At 49.3% G+C, this 19,017-nt stretch overlaps 1 protein-coding gene across 1 annotated transcript in view; it reads right to left on the bottom strand.

The window, feature by feature from the left end:
* The window catches only part of LOC122363984 (protein Wnt-2-like), a 36,154-nt gene extending 17,426 nt beyond the window's left edge, over window positions 1-18,728 (bottom strand). The window contains exons 1-2 of the mRNA XM_043333900.1: window positions 17,887-18,728; window positions 5,860-5,961 (exon numbers count right to left, since the gene is read on the bottom strand). Coding sequence (XP_043189835.1) covers window positions 5,860-5,961; window positions 17,887-17,978 — 194 coding nt within the window. The 5' untranslated portion in view covers window positions 17,979-18,728. The remainder of the gene's footprint in view (window positions 1-5,859; window positions 5,962-17,886) is intronic.
* Between the last annotated feature and the right edge of the window lie 289 nt (window positions 18,729-19,017).

Raw genomic sequence — 19,017 nt, forward strand, 5'->3', positions numbered from 1 at the left:
ATCCCCTCCGCTGTCCAGCGGCAAATGGGTGCTAATAGCCGGTCGGCCCGCCCCGTTACCGTCCGGCCGGCCGCCGCAGACCGTTGTTTTGTTTTACCGGAGCGGCGCGCCGCCGATCACTCCCCGACAAGACGGCTACTCCGCGGCCGCAAACCTGGCACCGTCCACAAACACGGCCAGCGCCATCGGCCGAAATCCGACCGCCGCATTTTTACAGCGCTCACGTGATAGATGCTGCACTCAGCTAGGTTTCATCGGTTTCAGTTCATCAAACAACACAGCAGGAGAAATAGTCCGCAATCGGCCAATGACGGCCATTGATCAAAGCGACGTGGAGTGCAACTGCAATACCACGAGCCAAAACAATGCAACCATTCAACTTCTGTCAAACTATTGGGCATGGACAAACTTTATATACCTACTGTGATTTTAGGTCCATAACAGATCACGGAGAAGCGCTCTAAAAAGGCTCCTTTACGACATTTGCGTCTGATTTGCCATGGAAATAATGGAAATGTCTATAAACTAGACACTACCGGTGAGGTGAAAATTTCCTGAGCTGTGCGTACCTACTTACCTAAGCAATAATCTAGCGAAAAATTAAAAGTTAATAGGCATGATATCAAATAAAAAGATATCGTTTCAAGAATCAATTTCATTAAATTGCAATGCACAACAGAAAGTGCGAAGTCATTCGAGCTTAAGTTAAATGAATCTGGTTGACAATAAATCTTCCTCATTGGGTATTGCAGTGCAGTATACATTTAGGCGCTCAACTCCAACACCATCTAACGGTCAAATAGATAAGGTAACGCTATCTAATCCAATGCAGTTTTTACTGGGCATCGCCTTCTCGTCTCACTGCGAAAACGTTGGTCAAAGGCAAACACATTTTCGCACAGTGAATGTTTTTGTTTCAGGCTAACTGCTGAAGTGAGTGAGTGGCCTACACAACTCACAAGGCAATGCTAAAAAACGCAAGGCGACCCTTTATGGCCATCATTTGAAATGCATGACATTCTTTCATAATAATTACACCTAACTAAGTCTCCAAGTCTCTTTACGAGTATGTGTGCATTTGCATGATACCATAACATTTCAGCTAACAAGCGGTCGGTTCGGCTTTGAATATTTCATGCATTACGTGACACTGCAGATAGAAGTAAGTGATGTCTTAATTATGTTTGTAATTGATTACAAGCTGTCTCAAATCCGGTAATTTTTTACTTAAATTGAAATGGGCGGCTATGATTAATAGAGGCAAGATGGTTACAAAGATTTCATGCCCGCTTGTAGGTACGCTGTTGCTAAGGGATTTTTTTTTAGAAAGCTTAAGTATTAGCGTTTGTAAAAATATAAACTGCTATTGCTCAAATAAATCAACCGCCGATGTTTGACACAAGGCGAGAATGTAATTAATCAGGGGATGAGATGATCTAACGAAGTTTTTTTTTCTCACGGCCACGACGGCCATTTGTTAGAGAGCGTGATCTTCAAAGGCGTGCAGTGATCCATGGCTTGTCAGCGGTGGCAGAATGCCAAAACACACTGCAAGTTAGTCAGATAAATAAGCCCATCACTTACCCACCATGCCCCAGAGCGGCGCCGATAACAGGCGGCAGAGAGGTCAGAGGGGGTAGGGGCGAGGTGTGAGATTAATGGCTCTCGGATGTGCCACATGTTGGTTTTACACCCACACTAGTATCAAATTTTACAGCGAAAATAGCAGTGCATCAATATTACAACAGGTGCGGACTGCACCGGCATAATTTACCGCTCAACTGGCAATGAACGAAGACAATCTGTTACCGTTAAAGGGCGAGCAAAAATATGGCCGATAATTGGCCATGAGACGCCCTTTGATCGCCTCCCTCCATCCTAGGACTTAATCATTGGCATGTTCAGTAACCATAGCTCATTTCCGAAGCTATGTACGACGAGTGGAGAGCGCTGCAATGCGCAGCCCGCATGCAAGTACTCGAGGAGACCTGCCGGGCCATTCGTGAATCCGGTCTCTCAGTGGGTGTGCTGGGAGTGGCATGCTTCTATAGCAGGAATTATCAGGTATGCGTTTGCCATTCGTACTTCGTAGCGTAAACCACATATATACTGCTATGCATTTAACGCTAACTTCCTATCTTTTTAGCTTTGTACTCTTTGGAAATATAAATGTTGAAGAAAATTAAGTTATTTCCTCTGCTGCTAAAGAGAAGCTTACAATAAACTGAGCTGCAATTAAATAAAATTTGCTCAATTTAACCAAGGAAAATGGGTGAAAGTCAAGACATTGTTTATCTTTACGTACATGTTACATGCTACAGCCGATGCAACTGAAGCGTGAGACAGGGGTTGGTATCTTTGTGTCCTTGTTCGAGCCAATAACAATAGGACGATGCCTTTCAGTACACGATTTAATTTGTGAGTCAAGCTGATTCCCATGGATAAACATGAACACTGCTAAGCAGCGCCAGTGAAATGTGAATCAGACATGGAACAAGCTCCCCGCTTTTCGCAGTTGAGTGAGAATACAAGACCAGCACATAACCCGTGTTTAATTGAACGAATATTACACCTTTGCCACTCCTGCAACATTTTGAAGTTGGTAATAACAACTCAATATGAAACAGGCAAATACATTGCAGTATAGCTAATATAAAAATACTTTTTCGCTTCTGACTTAACAAGATAATTACTTGATGAGCATTGAGCATGCCTATAGATCAGTCTTGTTTCTCCATTACATTATCTAATTTCATTACCCGGTACCTTTAGCTGGAATTGAATCGACACCTGAGCTAATGCCAGCCTCTTCAATCCATTGTTGGCACTGATCGATGCAAACGCGGAGCGAGGACGGAAGGGGTGGGTGAGAGGACGGAAGGGGGCGGGGTCAACGGCAGGAATATGGGGGTGGAGCGGGATGTGGGCGGGATGTGAAGCTGTGGGCGGGGGCGGGCTGACGCTGGACCGGCGGCCATGGGCGGGGACGGGGGCGGGGGCGGGGTCGGGGGCGGCTGACGGCAGGTCCCATTTGCATCATGGCTGGCCTCCGACCAGCTGGCATACCGTCCATACTGTCACGAGGTGGAGCAGGTGCCACGGCGCCCACCCCGCCCGGCCGAAATACTGCATCATGTGCACGGGAACTCCCGTCACGACGTGGGACGTACCTACGTCATGAGTGCGCCGGGCCAGGGCCATGAGTCACGTGCTGCTCGACAGCCCTGATCGTGTCCATGTGTAGGCAATAGGCATGTATAAAAGGAAGACATTTGGCAGCTGCTAAAAGTGCCGCCTTGTCGTTAAAAGCAGCATTCAATGGATGTTTAACATATGGTCGAAAAAGCTTTGGGGTCTTTTTGAAATATTCCAAACACGTATCTTGAGTTAATTTCCTATCAAAGGCCTGCTGAGCCCGTCTATTAGCATCCAATGATTGATATTACCGCTAAATGCCGGCTGTCAAACATGAAGGGCCATTGCTCACTTCAACCGCAAGCAGTAATCGCATAAAAGCTTTAACCTACAAACATTAGAAGCTTCAAAAAGGAGCCGAGTCCGATTAGGAGGTTGACATCAGAACATCAATTATGCCCGATTAGGTTTTTGTAATTACATAACCAGCAATGTTGGCATGTCCGTGTCAAACATTGATCGAGCGCAGGTGTTGCCGATGATTCGCTACTGTTTTTGTGATTGATATTCTGTTCCCTTTAAAGGTCAAATGACATGCACATAGGTCTTGACGGTTTTTCACAACAGCTGGTGACGTAAAAATACGACCAAATTCCTTCCCGTTATATGAAGCTAATACACCAATGCGCTGTTTTCTAGGAGTTTCGTTTGAAGTTCTCTGACGTTTGGGCTTATATAAGCACCACATGGAGCCGGCGACGTTTCGTCAAGGGTTCAGCTTTGTCGATACTGCCGCAGTGAGCACTGCTCCAACAGAAGCCATGCAGCATGGGTGTCAGCTATAGCGTGAACATTGTTGGTAGATTTAAAACAGAACTCATGTCGCAACTTCGCTCCGATTGTTGTAACAAACAGTTATTAGTCCTAGTTTCGTTGTATTACTAAAAGTTTTCATCCATTTGCCTTTGTAATAGTGAGAAGAAGCTTTTGTTCAAATGTTTAGACGAGCTTGGTAAGCAGCAACAAACTAAAATGTATGGAAATTACGCGCTGTTAAAGTAATCTTTTCTTGTATCTGAAAGTCAAGCTGGTTGTTGTTTTGGGCCCAAAATCAAAGTAACAAGTGTTTCAGAACCGGGCAAAGCCAAGCATATGTAGACCAAACTTATAGTTTTTTCCATTTCCGTTCATTCAACTTCCATGCTGTAAATTATCGTTTATGCAACTGCTTCATTTTCTAAAGATAATTACCCAGTAGAAGTCCTGGTTTTGTATGATATCTCGAGGCTTCTAAATTTCATATCTGTGACTTCATCCCAAAATCAGACATTTCCTTTTCGCCAGACCCATCGAGCTTTATATGTCCTTAGTCACAGTCCCCTTCCAGACATGAGCTCAGATGGTTTCAGCAGCTTTTGTGAGCATGACCACGGAGATCAAATTACCGCTCACGGGTTCGCGACTAGCCACAAATCTCAACTGGTGCTCGGGACAACTCCATGGCTGACCACTGGACCTGGCGAAACATTACAGCTAACCGCACTACACAAATTAACGCTAGAAAAATTGGCCGATTAGGTTAATGATTATTGAGGAGACTGTTTCAAAGGGATGATTTCATTCGCGGTAGGCGGATAACTTTGAACAAGAAACATCAATCAAGCTCAAATATGTAGATTGGAGGATTTCAATGACTTGTAGGCTTACAATGAATGATAATCTATACTCTCTGTCGTACAATGAAGGCATAATCAATTCGATTTTTCAAAAAATAGGGATGACAGCGTTAGTAAAGACAGCCGATAACATTGTGTTTAGCGCAAGAAAAAATAAAAAGGGCAAAAATGAAGCTTTATAAGTGCCTAACATTTTTATTATGCATCATTACATAACGGTGCAATTTTCCAATATTTTTATCTAAATGGATACCGTAACAAAATTATAGGTATCCCTTCAAAAATAGATTTTTTTCTTCAAATAATATGTAAGATGTTGAGAAAATGTGCACACCTTTCGAGAGAGATATACACCGATGCCTATTCAAGCTGCATATGTTAGCTCATTTATTACGCAATTAGCATGTCGCGAAAATCAGCGAACAAATTAAAACAGCGCCTTTTTAATATTTATTCTACAACTCAAACGGACAACCGTGTTCCAAAATAATCAATGACCATGTCTGCCCTATCGATCTATTACTGTTTCAAACTTTTTCTGAGAACTGCATTTGGTGACTGGATAGTAAGTCCCTCGTAATTTGATTGACATCAACTGGACCATAAATCTCACGTAATTTGGAATTTCTATCAGCGTATATTATGAGATTACGATTCTTTCGCCATTATCATATCGTGCTCGCTCCTTTCGCTTGATTGATTGGATCAATTTTTGTGGGTGTGACAGATCGATGTTATCATATGACTTCCACACGACCTAATAGGGACGCCTTATGGGCGCTCATGACATAAAATCAAGATAGCCCGCCGCGAAGTTTTATCCGGTGTTGCTGCAATCATTTTACCACCATAGGCCGATTTGTCATCAGCATCTCCGGCCATTAAATTCTTAAATGGCTGCCTGACGACACCATCGGGCCATGCGCTGTCCGCAGGAGACATTCAGTGTCCCATCAGAACCACTGCAGCCGCTCGCTCTGCCATTGCTGTCAATAGATAAGCAGCCAACGCCTGGTTACCGTTGAGAGGAGAGGAGTCTCGCCCTTACCTGGGCCTGTAGTGAATGTGGTCCTGGTGGTCTGTGGTGCCGCGCTCGCACGGGACCAGCGGTCCCTCACACACCCGGTCACACAGCGGGACCACCTCCGACCTGCGGGGAAGGACCAGAGGTCAGGTCAAGGTCAGGTGGGGTCAACAGGTAACACAGCGGGACCACCTCCGACCTGTGGGGAGAACCGGAGGTCAGGTCAAGGTCAGATGAGGTCAACAGGTCACGGGGCACGTCTAGCTCCCAGCTAGCTGTCGGAAATCGGTCCATCATTTCAGGGTCCTAGGGTCAGGTATGTTCAAACAGTCGCACTGTCAGAAACCAGTAAAAAATTTCGGACTTTCGGTCTGCTCATTTAGGCATACGTTACATGACCAGACGACAGATATGCAATAAGGAGGACCTAACTGGTCCCCGGCAGCGTGGCTCTGTTCCACTGACCCCAACCGGATGTCATCATTCAGCAGCGACAGCATACGGATCCAGTGGTCAAGTGTCGCTCGAGTTTTTAATCACAGATAACTCATAACAATAGGTCCGGGCGTCGAAGCACCGGAAAGAAACCGTGGGCCCGCATACATTTGGCCGGCGAACAGCTGTGCCCTCTTTGAACTCTCAACAATCAACATTCGACAAAGGAACGCTCATGTTCCATTTCCACAAAGTTGACCTTTGTTGCTGACCTTCCTCGTGCTAACTAAGCCAGGTCACCTGAAACTACTGCTGTAAACCTTCCACCAATTTTGCTAGTGACTGTGCGATGAGGCATAACACCCTTCACTAGACGCGGTAAGCCTCACACATGAACCACCATTCCGCGAAACCTTTTCCTTCCAGTTGGCTTAACTTTACAAAACAAGCACCCACAACTATGTGTGAAACACCCGTCGCGCCCCGTGTGGCAGGTATGCACTGCTGATGTGATAGCGTTGTCAGGAGGCTCCTGTTGCGGGTCTGAATACCACGATCCATTTGGAGGTCTGTGAACAGTGAACAGTGAACACTCTCAGCTGTCTCGGGTACAGTCCGCACTCACTGTTGGTGCACACAGTAAACGGAATGGATGGAGCCCGGAGAGAGAGAGAGAGAGAGAGAGAGAGAGAGAGAGAGAGAGAGAGAGAGAGAGAGAGGGAGAGAGAGAGAGAGAGAGAGGAGAGAGAGAGAGAGAGAGAGAGAGGGAGAGAGAGAGAGAGAGAGAGAGAGAGAGAGAGAGAGAGAGAGAGAGAGAGAGAGAGAGAGAGAGAGAGAGAGAGAGAGAGAGAGAGAGAGAGAGAGAGAGAGAGAGAGAGAGAGAGAGAGAGAGAGAGAGAGAGAGAGAGAGAGAGAGAGAGAGAGAGAGAGAGAGAGAGAGAGAGAGAGAGAGAGAGAGAGAGAGAGAGAGAGAGAGAGGCTGTAAACGTGTTTAGCTCCCATGGTAGCTGATAGGGCAGATAAAGGGCGTAGACCGGCTTGCATGCGGACAGGGCCACTTATTTTCGGAGAACGGGGCCGGCCTCGAAGTTGCAGTTTGGAATGGCTGCATACGTTGAGCGGTGATAGCGGCGCCTTTGGCTTAACAGATGATCCGGATTTGTTCGAGACATTCCAAAGCTTACTCGGATTTATCATGGCTAAGCGAGATGTTCAAAAGGCTTCGACCGATTATGAAAAGTTTACAAGATATACGAGTATGCAAATTCGTTCGGCGCACCATATTCAGCATATCATTTTAAACAAACGAACTGATGGTTTCTTCATAAAAGACACAAAACAGTGCTTATGCCGCCACTTGAATATGCATTTATGGCTGAAGCTGACTTTCCTTGATAAAGGAAACGGTCAATGATTTTTAAGGCAATGATGTGGATTTACCAATCATATAAAGCCTGTATCCGTAGGATCGGCTGTCGCTCTGACTAGATCCACTCGTAACGGTGGACAGTGGATATGTGCGGCGCGGATCAAGAAAGGAACCGCGTAACAGAAACATGAGACGCCGAGCCGCCACAATGTACATAATCGGCTCGGAAACCTAATTCAGGTGGCAGAACCGGCTGGCAGACATTCTAACGGTAGACGTTACAGCGGACAGCGCAGTCAACACATAGGCATCACTAGGGTGACCCGCGTGCTCCGCAACGCGAAAAGGGATATTTTCGATCGGCGGGTGTTCGGTTGTTCTTGTGTCGGTTGGGTTATCCATCCCTTTCGGTGGATTGCTTTTTGACGGCTAAACGTTTTGGTTTGGAAAAAATATCCACCGCATCGGGGTGCCCGTGTCTGATAAGCATGCTTTCCACTTCAGAATCTGTCAAATGTGTTTTATAATTGAGGTGCGTAGTTTTAAGACAAATGAAAGGCGTAGATAATTTTCACTAAAAATCGTTTTGCAGAGGTTTGAAACATTTATATTTTTAAGAATACTGTTGCTTGTCATGCAAACGTGATGATTTGATCTTGGAGAGAATTGAATGCTCTTTCCAATGATAGCATTTTCAATTGTTAAACGTATCAGGTTAAGCAGCAAAATCCGTGTAATTATTTAGTGGCACATTTTGGACAAATACCATTTAATTCAGCGATTTTTTCCACATTGTTTTCCATCAATTGGCTTTTCACAATTTTTCCATGAGAGACGGTACATTTTTATTGCTAACAGGCGCTGTTTCAACTCATTCCGTCTGACGATCACCTGAAATTAATATAAATTCCAAAATCCGTCCAAAACGTCCATTTTTCAAAAGAAAGTGTCCTCCCCGGTGCACGTGGCGCGTGCCAACCCCTGCACCGCACACCATTCGATAGCCCGTTCGATTCTCTACACGATGGTGTTTTCCCCGTGCCAATCGGGCCCACGGTTACCGAGATATTGCACGGAAACCGGACCCGTGTCGGGCCAATTTAGCCATTTTCGCCCGTTTTTGCCAGCCGATTTATACATGTAAAGTCTATGGCGCGAATTTGCACTTTTCGGGCACGCGCCACGCGCTCGCTATCGACCCGATCGAGCTGAGACCCATCAAAGGCACGTTGTCCATCCTTGTTCTATGAGTTGCACAAACTTCAGCGCGGTAGGTGCAACGGTGTGACCTGTAACCCGCGCTACGTAGCACCATGTCGCGACCTTCGAAATAGACAGAAACTACGTCACCACAAATAGTAATATAGATGGTTGGTTCAACATTGGGTTCAACAGACCTCACAGAAGGAACATAAAGAGGGGAGCTCTTGTCACTTCATGATGGGCCCGTCCTCAAACAGAAGTTTGCATTGGTAGATGTGAGTTGGGACACCCGTTTTCGTGTCAACATGTGATGATAGCACGTTATGAAGGTGAAACTCCTGGTAGAATATTCCATCGCTACTGTTCAGCACTTTGCATCGATGTCACTCAGCACGTAACCATGGCGTAATGCTTACCTACATGCCTTTTTGCATGCTGCTCTGATACCACCCGCACGTTAAACAGCCCACAAACGAGCCATCAGCGCCTAATAATCGAACTGAAATCCGACCGGCATAACTCGTCAGCATTGAGCGGTCCGTACACGTGTACTCTATGCCCTGCGGCCTGCAGTCGGGGTCCGCCCCCGCCGCCCCGCCGTCCGTGCAGCTGCTTCTGTCTCCGGGAGCTGTCCTCAGCTGAGGTGTTCAGCTCAGGGGAGGTGACACGCTCAGTCACCTCCCTCTCACCCTCCTCTCTCTCCCTCTGCCGGCCGGGAGCGCAGGGAACATTGCACGGGTTCTGTGTCTGCGGTTGACGAACGACTGGTTATTACATGAGGGATAAACGAGCTTCGAAAGATGGAGCCCATACCTTTACCAAATGAGAAATGATGACCATACTCAAAGGAGAACCACGTTGCAAATCTTCTGATGAAGCGGTTAGTACAGGAATTAGTCAGCTGTGGCATTATTCTCCGTCGGCTCTCATAACCATGTCGTATCGTTTATCAACAGCCGGCGAGTTAGGCCAACCATTTGATGTTATCGCCGGCTCCAGGGCCCCGGGCGGCTATATTTCACCGCGGCGTTTGGCAGCGTCGTAACGGCGCCGTCTCGGCGCCTGACCAGCGACCACCCGCGGGTCGGCAGCGGTCCGATTGGATTGTGTCAGGTTGGGCTGGACTGGGCCAGGTCAGGCACGGTCACAGCTCGGGTCGGTCCGCAGGTCAGATCAGGTCAGGACAGATATAGAATGGGATTCGAGTCAGGTTGGGTCGGTTCGGTTCAGGTCGGGTCGTGTCACGGTCAAACCATCAGATCAGCGGACTATCATTCCATCAGGGTTGAGTCGGGTCGGGTCAGGCCGGAGCGGGTCGCAGATCAGACCAGGTCAGGTCAGGTAAGATTCAGTTCAGTTTGAGTCGAGTCTGACCCAGCCATGCCGGGTCACGTCACGTCACCTCACGCCATGACCCCTCCAGCCGCTCACGGAAGCTGGTCCAGACCGAAAGACTACCGCGGTATGCACCCCGACACCGCGTCGACGACAGAATGTGTCAGCTCAGTGGCGGCGTCGAGCGCCCCGCCCCGGCAGACAGCGTTTCGTCAGACACGGCAGGGCTTCCGGCCGGGGGTGGCCGGCGGCCGCCCACAATGGGGGCTGCCACCGCCCAACAGACCTACTGCATCACCCATCGAGTGACGCAACAGACACACCGACGCCGGCCAACATCCGGGCCATGAATGGAGCGCCGGACAAAGTGGCAAACGCTTCCCATGACTGATTCAATCACATGGATTCGGCTGGGTCTGTAGATTGCACCAACCACCAACCAATCAACAATAGGATTATCCGGGAACCGGCCTTCTGCAGCATTCCAGAAGCATGGCGTCCCCAGAGCTTCAGTCGATGTTGATTCATAACCTATCGGCAGCGTGCAATGCGCATCTGTGTTTACTCTGGATCTCGGTGGCGGCATGGCGAAGTCATTTCTATTTTCCCCAGTCGACGGCATGCGAACATGTCTTTGTCTGCCAATTCAAACTCGTGCTGGTCCCATGCCTGTCTGATCCGAATCTGTATCGACCACTGTTGCGCATTTCGCCAGTCGGTAGAGAAACTTTCACGCTATGTTCTCAAGACAGAGTCGTTGGAAGTCATTTGGAATGAATCCATTCGCGCAGATTGTCGCTCAAAAGCAATCAATATCACGCAGCCAGTTTTGCAATGCTGCATTCTCTTATTCATATCGTTGCAAGCGCATTCGATGCCTGACCAGTTTTTACGTCTTCCTCTCATCTGGAACCCGAGCATTTATTACAGCTTAAAGTGTCCAGATGGGACATACGGTGTCCGTCTCAGAAATCAGATAAGCGTCATTACGCACTACGATGTCCCAGATAAAATTCCGGGGTCGGGTTCAACAGGCTAATTATTGTAAGCTAATAGGGCTGGTGCATAACTCGTCTCGCTCCAGTAATAAGGGGATAATGCCGTGCTGTGGCTCCTCTCTACTAGCGCATATCGATGTCAAACGTGCACGAGCCGCAACCCCTTCAAACGGACCACTGGTATGGGCGATTAACACGATATGAATAATGCATTGCCCTTCATTTTATAACTTTATTTGTTATCCTTAATACTTCCATTTTCAAATTTGATACTGACGGTTTATCTTCTGAGCGGTTTTTAGGGTTTGGAATTAGTCATTATCCTGTCTTGCATTTGAACATATATTCGGCAATTCAGATTTCACCCAGGGATATACTCATTTTATCCGCGCAATAAACAAAGACTCATCCAGGCTCTTTACATATTTGATACCAAGATACTAAGGATGTGGGTTAACCCTCGCCGGACCTATTGGTTTTCTACATACGCGCCGGCCGAGGGGGGGGGGGGGGCGGGTACGACCCCCCCCTCGCCGTTTCGCCCCTGGTGGAGCTAGCGCGTCGCGGAAAAAACGAGCGTGTGCGCCGTTACGAGACGCAGAGATTGGTACCCGATTTTAAGGTCCTAGGTCAACCGGTGACCTCTGAGGTCAGGTCAAGTGCCCCAGGGTACGGTTTTGTTTTTGGTGAATAGCTTCGCAAAAAACGGCCGCAGAGCCGCGATTTTAGCAGCATCGTGTTCGCCTCGCTCAGGCGCGTCGAATGATATACTTTTTGTTCGGGTCAGGTCAACTTGGGGTGTTGACCTCAGGTCAAGGTCAGGTCAGCACCCCCAGGTCACGAAGTTGGTCGAAAGGGGTCATGTCGCATATCATTTGATTCGGCAGGTCGTCCTGAGTCCATTGGTGGCTTCCGCGACTCGCTAGCTCAATTTGAGCAAGAGTTATTGACGAAAAACTAATATGACCTTGATGACGTCATAAATGACGTCACGCAAGGTCAACATTGCAAAAGTGACGCATCTAACCTTGCAAGGAGTGCATCAAATCGCGATTCTGTGTGCTTGATATAGTTGGAGATCGTTCCCGGCGCCAGAATAGCAGTTTTCATTTTTCCCCATTGACTTATAATGGTGAGGTCACGAAAATGACCTGACCTCATATGACCTTTAGGAAAAATCCGAGATATACAAGTTGTGAGACTCATAATGGATACTAGATCTTGCAAGTTTCATTTCCCTGTGACATCTCCTCTGGCAGTGAGGGCGTTGCGAAGTTGCGACATCTGAAGACCGTGCAGAGGTTCACTTATGACGTCATAGGTCAGTGACCTGACCTGACACAAAAATGCGGTTGGTGTCAAAAGATGCGGCTTGAATCAAAGGTCAGGTATGCGAAGTTTCAGCTCTCTATCGCCAGCGTGTTCGGAGCTATCGCGAAAAAACCCTATGGGGGGGCGGCACCCGCCCCCCCCCCCTCGGCCGGCGAGGGTTAAGATAAGACATAGCACTGTTGCTGATCTGTGCAACGACTTAGTCATCTAGAACGTAAAGCAATATGTCGATCTTCGTGATTTCTCTGCTTTGCACATGACAGTGTTAATGCTCATGTATGAAGATTTATTGGAGATTCTTGATGGAATTCATATTTATTGTTATTTCAAATGTTGATGACATGCACCGACGCCGACGCCGGAAAACCGGATTCCGTTGACTAAGCACTGTACAGAGAGGATGCAATTTTATGCTGTATTTCTAGAAAGACATGCCGAAATCCTGTCTCGCCAAGTGATTTCATCGAAGTGCGTTTCGTTCGTATTTCTCCGAAGATGAAGTAAGTCCAAAGTCTTGGTACTGAACAGGCAACGTCTACTCCTACCCCTATCAGTGGCGGCGGAATAGGGGGTGCAGGGGGTGCAGCTGCACCCCCATCGAAAAACATGGGGGTGCAAACATATCTTTTTGCACCCCCAAAATTCGTACAAGGGGCCCGTCGCACCATCAAATACATTTTCTCTTTAAAACCAGTGATCGGGAAACGAACACTGATGTGGAATCATCCGGGATGTCCAATTATGGTCAGGAGCGCCCCTGCATGCTAGTCTTTGGGGCCCCACACCGGCTAGAAATGTTCCTAGCCGCGTTTGGTGCTCCACGTGGCATCTGAGGGCCCCCACAACGGCCTCAGAGGGCCCTTTTATGACGATCTCTGAGGGCTCCCACCTGAGGGCTTTGCCCCCTGGGGCCCTACAACGGCCACTAAGGGCCCTCATGACGACCGCTGAAGGTACCACAGAGACTCCAGGGGCCCAAGGAGACTCCAGGGGCCACGCTGGCCTCTGATGGCCCCTATGACGGCCTCTGAGGGCCCTTACGATGATCTCTGAGGGCTCTCACGACGAACTCTGTCCCCTGAGGCCCTATAACGACCAGTAAGGGCCCTCATGACGACCGCTGAGGGTCCCACAGGACTCCAGGGGCCCTACTGGCCTCTGAGGGCCTCTACGACGGTCTCTGAGGGCCCTCGTGACGGCCCTAGACCCAACTCAAGTCTGAGGGCCCATTTGGCTTCAGACGGCCCAGCGACGGCCTCTGAGGGCCCCAACACAACCAGGTTGCAGGGGCTATGCTGGCATCTGAGGGCTCTGCAACGGTCTATTGAGGGCCCTAACAACGATGGCCTCTAGCGGTCTTACCAAGGCCTATGAGAGCCCTGCAAAGGTATCTGAGGGCCCATGAAGACCCTCAATATGGCCAAGGACCCTCATGACGACCTCTGATGATCCTCTCGAAGGCTTCTAAAGGGCCCTCCCTCACAACAACTTCTGAGGACCCCACCCCAGGACTGTCCCTGAGGGGCTGAGGGCCCTGACGACGACCTCTCTGGGCCCTCAAGATGGTCTCTAAGACCCAGCGCAAGCTCCAAAGGCCCACACTGGCGTCTGAGGGCCCCACGACGGCCTCTGAGAGCCTCGACGCAGGCAGGCTCCAGGGGCCATGCTGACCTCTGAGGGCCCTCTTGACGGCTTCTAGGACCTAACGAAGGCTTCAAGGGGCCAACGCTGGCCTCTGAAGAACCCTACGACGGCCTCGGAGGGTCTCAACTCAACGCAGGCAGGTGTCAGGAGACATGCTGGCCTCTGAGGGCCCCGCAGAGTTGAGATTCAGAGGATCCAACGACCTTTGTGGACCTTACGAAATACGAAGGTCTCCGAGAGCTCACGCAGGCTCCTGGAATTCCACACGGATTCTCAGGCCCCATGTCGGCTTGTTGACGCACTTTATCTGCTCTTGATGCCCCGTCGCCGGCCTCTGAGAGTCTCAATGTCGGAACTTATGGGGCCATGGGCCCTACACCGGCTTTTATGGCCCCTACATAGACTCTTGGGACTCATGACCCATGAAATGTGTATCTAAGCGGCTTCTAAGAATCCCCATGCTGGTTCGAGTAGCCGCCAGCCGAATATTAGGGCTCACACTTGAGCTCCTGGGACCCCGTGCATACCCCAGGGGTCTACCTGCCTCTAAGACCCCACACATACTTTTGGGGCTCAAACGCTTGCCCCTGAAGGCCCCACTGAGACCCCTTTCCTACATTCAGTCCTCCACACCGGCTCTTTAGGCTAAACATCGGCTCCTGTGGCATCTATCCCGGCTTTGGAGGGCCTCCATACAGGCTTTTTTGGGGGGTCCGATGCCGGTTTCTGAGAGCCCTCAAAAGACTTATGAGCCTATACTGCCTTCTGAAACCTTTCAGCGACTTTCAAGGGACCGACCATGATCAGAGAGCTCATTCAGTCTGGGGAGTCATGTAGGTCTCTGGAGGAGTCTCTATGTGGTCGGTTTCCAAGGGGCTTCTAAACACGGTCTTCTTGGAACGGTCTTGTAGGGCCCTCAATGGTCCACTGTGGATCCAGAAAAGTGGTTTGAGACGCTGCGGGTGGTGGCTAGACTAAAAACTAGCTGCATTTGCTTCTTTATGCTTTCATTATTTGAGATAAGTTGGTACACTGCAATTTCAAACATTTTACAGAACTTGTGTGTATGGGGATAGTTTTCCAAAATCTTCGTTTTTGATAAATCAATAATAATCACCCAAAAAAACTGAAGGGGGCCCAAAACTTTCAGAGGGGCCCCTTGAGAAAACTTTGCACCCCCATCCAAAATTACCTTCCGCCGCCACTGACCCCTATACCTGATGCGTTCGGAGTTACCAAGACGAGTTCTGCACCAGACCTATTAGCTACAATAATTAGCCTGTTGAACTATCAAGCGGCAAACCTGTCTTTTATTATTTGCTTATGCATAATGAAATGCAAGTACAAGGTAACTCATGTTAAACCTAACACCCATCGGTTGTTAACATTCTTACCCATATGCACCCATTACCCATATGCTAATTGCATTGCTCTTCATAAATGAATATTCGAATTACCTACTAGGAGAAATGTTCTGAAGTTATTATTGCTTTCGCGACTAGTCATGGACCTAGTAACGAGGTTGAATGCCTCGTTAGCCTGACGAATTGAAACTAATTACTTTATCTAAATACTTCCTCAGATAATAAGTTAAGTACCTACCTACTGCGATTAATCGCTAGTATTTCCAACATTCATTGATGAAACTATAGGTATTAGGTAGCTGAACCTAACTATTGTTACAAGCGTAATCTGCCGCTGTTTTTTAGATCACCAATTATCCTAAGTTTCCGGTACTGAGGCCCTCATTTATGGGCGGGTTCGTGCTGTTGAATTTTGTTCTATCCACTATCCGGTTCTGCGAACGTGGCATGGGTAGGGAGAAGAGGACTTGAGAACGTTGTCATCGGACATAAAGACATACTCTGTTGTCTGTCGTCATGATCAATTCATGAATTATCCAACAGGTCCACAATTTCTTTTTTATCTAAGCTATTAATGAACAAAACATACTGTTCCGTGGAGCATATAAGCACACCTACATCAACCTATATTACCTATGCCTACCTTGAGTATCATGCTATGCTCTTGCCTCTTACTTCGTGCTCTACACGATTAGTAGGTGATCTGCTGTGACAAAAACGTCTAAATGCAATCATTTATAGTTGAATCTAGAGAAAGCCGTTCTGATGCCGCGGAAAAGTTATCGATTACGTCAGAAATCTTGATTGTGGGCTGATTGGATTCGCAATGCTCCGAGCCACCCCTCATTTTTATGCATTTAGCGAGCCAAACACATAGTTGACTCGCAAGAAACGGTCGCACAACATCAGTGAACTGGAGTGTATGGGGTATTTTACCTGAGCCATTGCTCACGATTATGTGACAAATTCACGGGTCACGACGGCGGGGCGGGAGATTATTGCCAGATACAGTGTCAGACATGGCGCTAAACGGTGCGGCTGCCCACACTACTGGGCCACTCAGTTGTGAGACGGTTAGACAGTGAGAGACAGTGAGATACGTGAGAGAGAGTATAGCCGCTTGTATTGCATCCAGACTGGTGTCGGTACTGACGTTCCCTTAGAACGAATCGTTGTTTGAAAATGATCGGAATTCAATAAATCCAAAGTCACTTATCCTTTTCATCGACAACAACTTATCAACCCCTCCCATCAGCGGGCGGGTCGTCAGCGAAACGCGCGGCCGTCACTGGCACTTCAGGCGGCCATCCGTCACCGTCCCGTCTCGGCCCCACGCGTGCCCTTTCGGCCCTCCCCTGTCGTACCTACACGGCGCTGACACACTGTCGCCTCAGTCACTACCGACTGGGGGCGGGGAAATTGACATCTGTCCGTCACCGCGCATGGATCGGCCGGTTTGTCACGGCGGAGCACAATGACCGCTCGTGTCACCGGGGCGTGGTGGTACCGCGAACCGCTGCCGCTCCGCTCAGCACCACTAAACCACCGTATTTTCATCGCGGCAGCACTCCAAATTCCTGGCACCGGCAGATCGGCCGCTGACAGCCATCTCGACAACCGATGACATCCATCTCGGCGGCGATAACATATTGAGAATTGTAAATTACACAAAACCGTGGAAATCTATGTAAATTTAGGAAACAAAATACACTGGCAAACGCTCTTTTCTACATAAATCGTGACTATCGAGGTTGTATGCAAACTGAATCGATGAATGCCATTAACTTAAAACAAGAAAATATTTGGAATGATTTTATTCTAAATTTATTTAGCCTGTCAGCCAAAAGTCGATAGTACTTTGATAAATCATGCTGCCCAGCTCAATTCAGTTCGGTCATCCTGTTTTCGTGGGATGTTGATACTAGCGGTTTCAGAATGGTCCGTGAGCATGCAATTTATCATTGCGTGATTTTACAGCTGATAGACGATAACATGCCATGAGGCAATCGCCGGAATCAAAGCATAGCACGAGACCAATCACCGTAGCGCACAAAATGTCAATTGTCATCAATTATCGCCCACCCTGGCCCAGCTCTTGGCCCCTGACCCACCTCAGTCCGAGGCCGTATATACTCTCAGTCACATTTTTAGGGATGTAGAATGACAAGAAATTTAGCACAAAATAAACAAAAGAATGTCAACACTTATTTCTAATGACGAGAGATCAGCGATTACCGATTCCCAGAGCATGCCAAATGGGTGGCTCGTCACCTACGTCCTCATGCCTTAGTGTAGGTGTGATGCAGTGGCGGTGATTTGGGCGAGATGCAGGGTGGAGTTGGAAAAGGTGCGGCGATCTTCAGCTACTTACCGGCGCGGCACCAGCCGGGAGCACCACGTCACGGTCACCATCACCAACAGCAGCGGGAGCAGGGCCGAGTGGGCGCCGGCCGCACGCATCATTTACCAGTCACCATGGCCCCGGCGGCGGCGGGCCGGGACGCACCATACGGCCCCTCTCACCCGCCGGCTCACCGGATCTCACACGGCGCTCACAGCGATCTCACACGGCTCACGGCACCACTGACAGCTCACGGCCCCCTCCTGACCGCCCTAATCCTCACGCTCAGCTCTGTCTCAGTCAGCGCGGACCGTGTCGACTGTCTCCACTCCCACTGCCGTCGACTGGCCGCCCCGTGCGCGCTGCCCCGCCGACAGGAGCTGATGGAGAGCTCCTGCCTCCTGGACGAATGACAATCACCGCGGGCGGCGCCGGCGCCGTCCGAGGATTTCACACAGTCACTACCCACCCGCCAGTCACCTTAGCGGGCGCCGCACAGGTAAATACAGACCGTCTGGAAGGCTGCACGGCACGGGACACGGAACGGCACGTGGTGGCACGTGGCGCCGGATGCTACGTGACACGAAACGGCTCGGGTCGGCACGTGGTGTCTCACACTTCCACGTGGTTCGGTCCTAATGTCACCCGCGACAGGTGTTCTGTCGGTTTTGCAGAGAGACGTTCACCGTGTTGCCGGTTCGACGTTCGTCGGAAGACTGAGCCGCGGTGGCGGCGGCGGCGGCAGTGCGGTCCGTGCCAGGGGAGCAGCCGGTGCCGCCGGCGGCTCCACCTGGCCGCACACGGCACGGCGCGCCGCGAGAGACGAGTGGGTGGCCGAACGACTCACGGTCACGGGAGGAGCTGCTCAACTCAGCCGACCGATCTGCAGTCACGGGAGGAGAACGGGTCTTCAGCTCAGCTGACCTAGCCAAACAGCTGCGAGGGCTGAGCGACCTCCACGTGGACAGACGAGAATAACCACACAAACCACGTGGACTGAACGGACCCTCAGCTCTCTGTTCAACTCAACTCGTGATGAGTGACGTCCACGTGGGCAGCTGCACGGAAACTAAAGCACATGGCTTCCAGTGGGAATTGACCAGCGCCCCCGAGCAGATTCTCCTCAGAGGACGACTGTAATTCGTAATTCGTAATTCGTAA

Source organism: Amphibalanus amphitrite, unplaced genomic scaffold (assembly GCF_019059575.1).
Source record: "Amphibalanus amphitrite isolate SeventyFive unplaced genomic scaffold, NRLGWU_Aamphi_draft 000650F_arrow, whole genome shotgun sequence".
Lineage (NCBI taxonomy): Eukaryota > Metazoa > Arthropoda > Thecostraca > Balanomorpha > Balanidae > Amphibalanus > Amphibalanus amphitrite.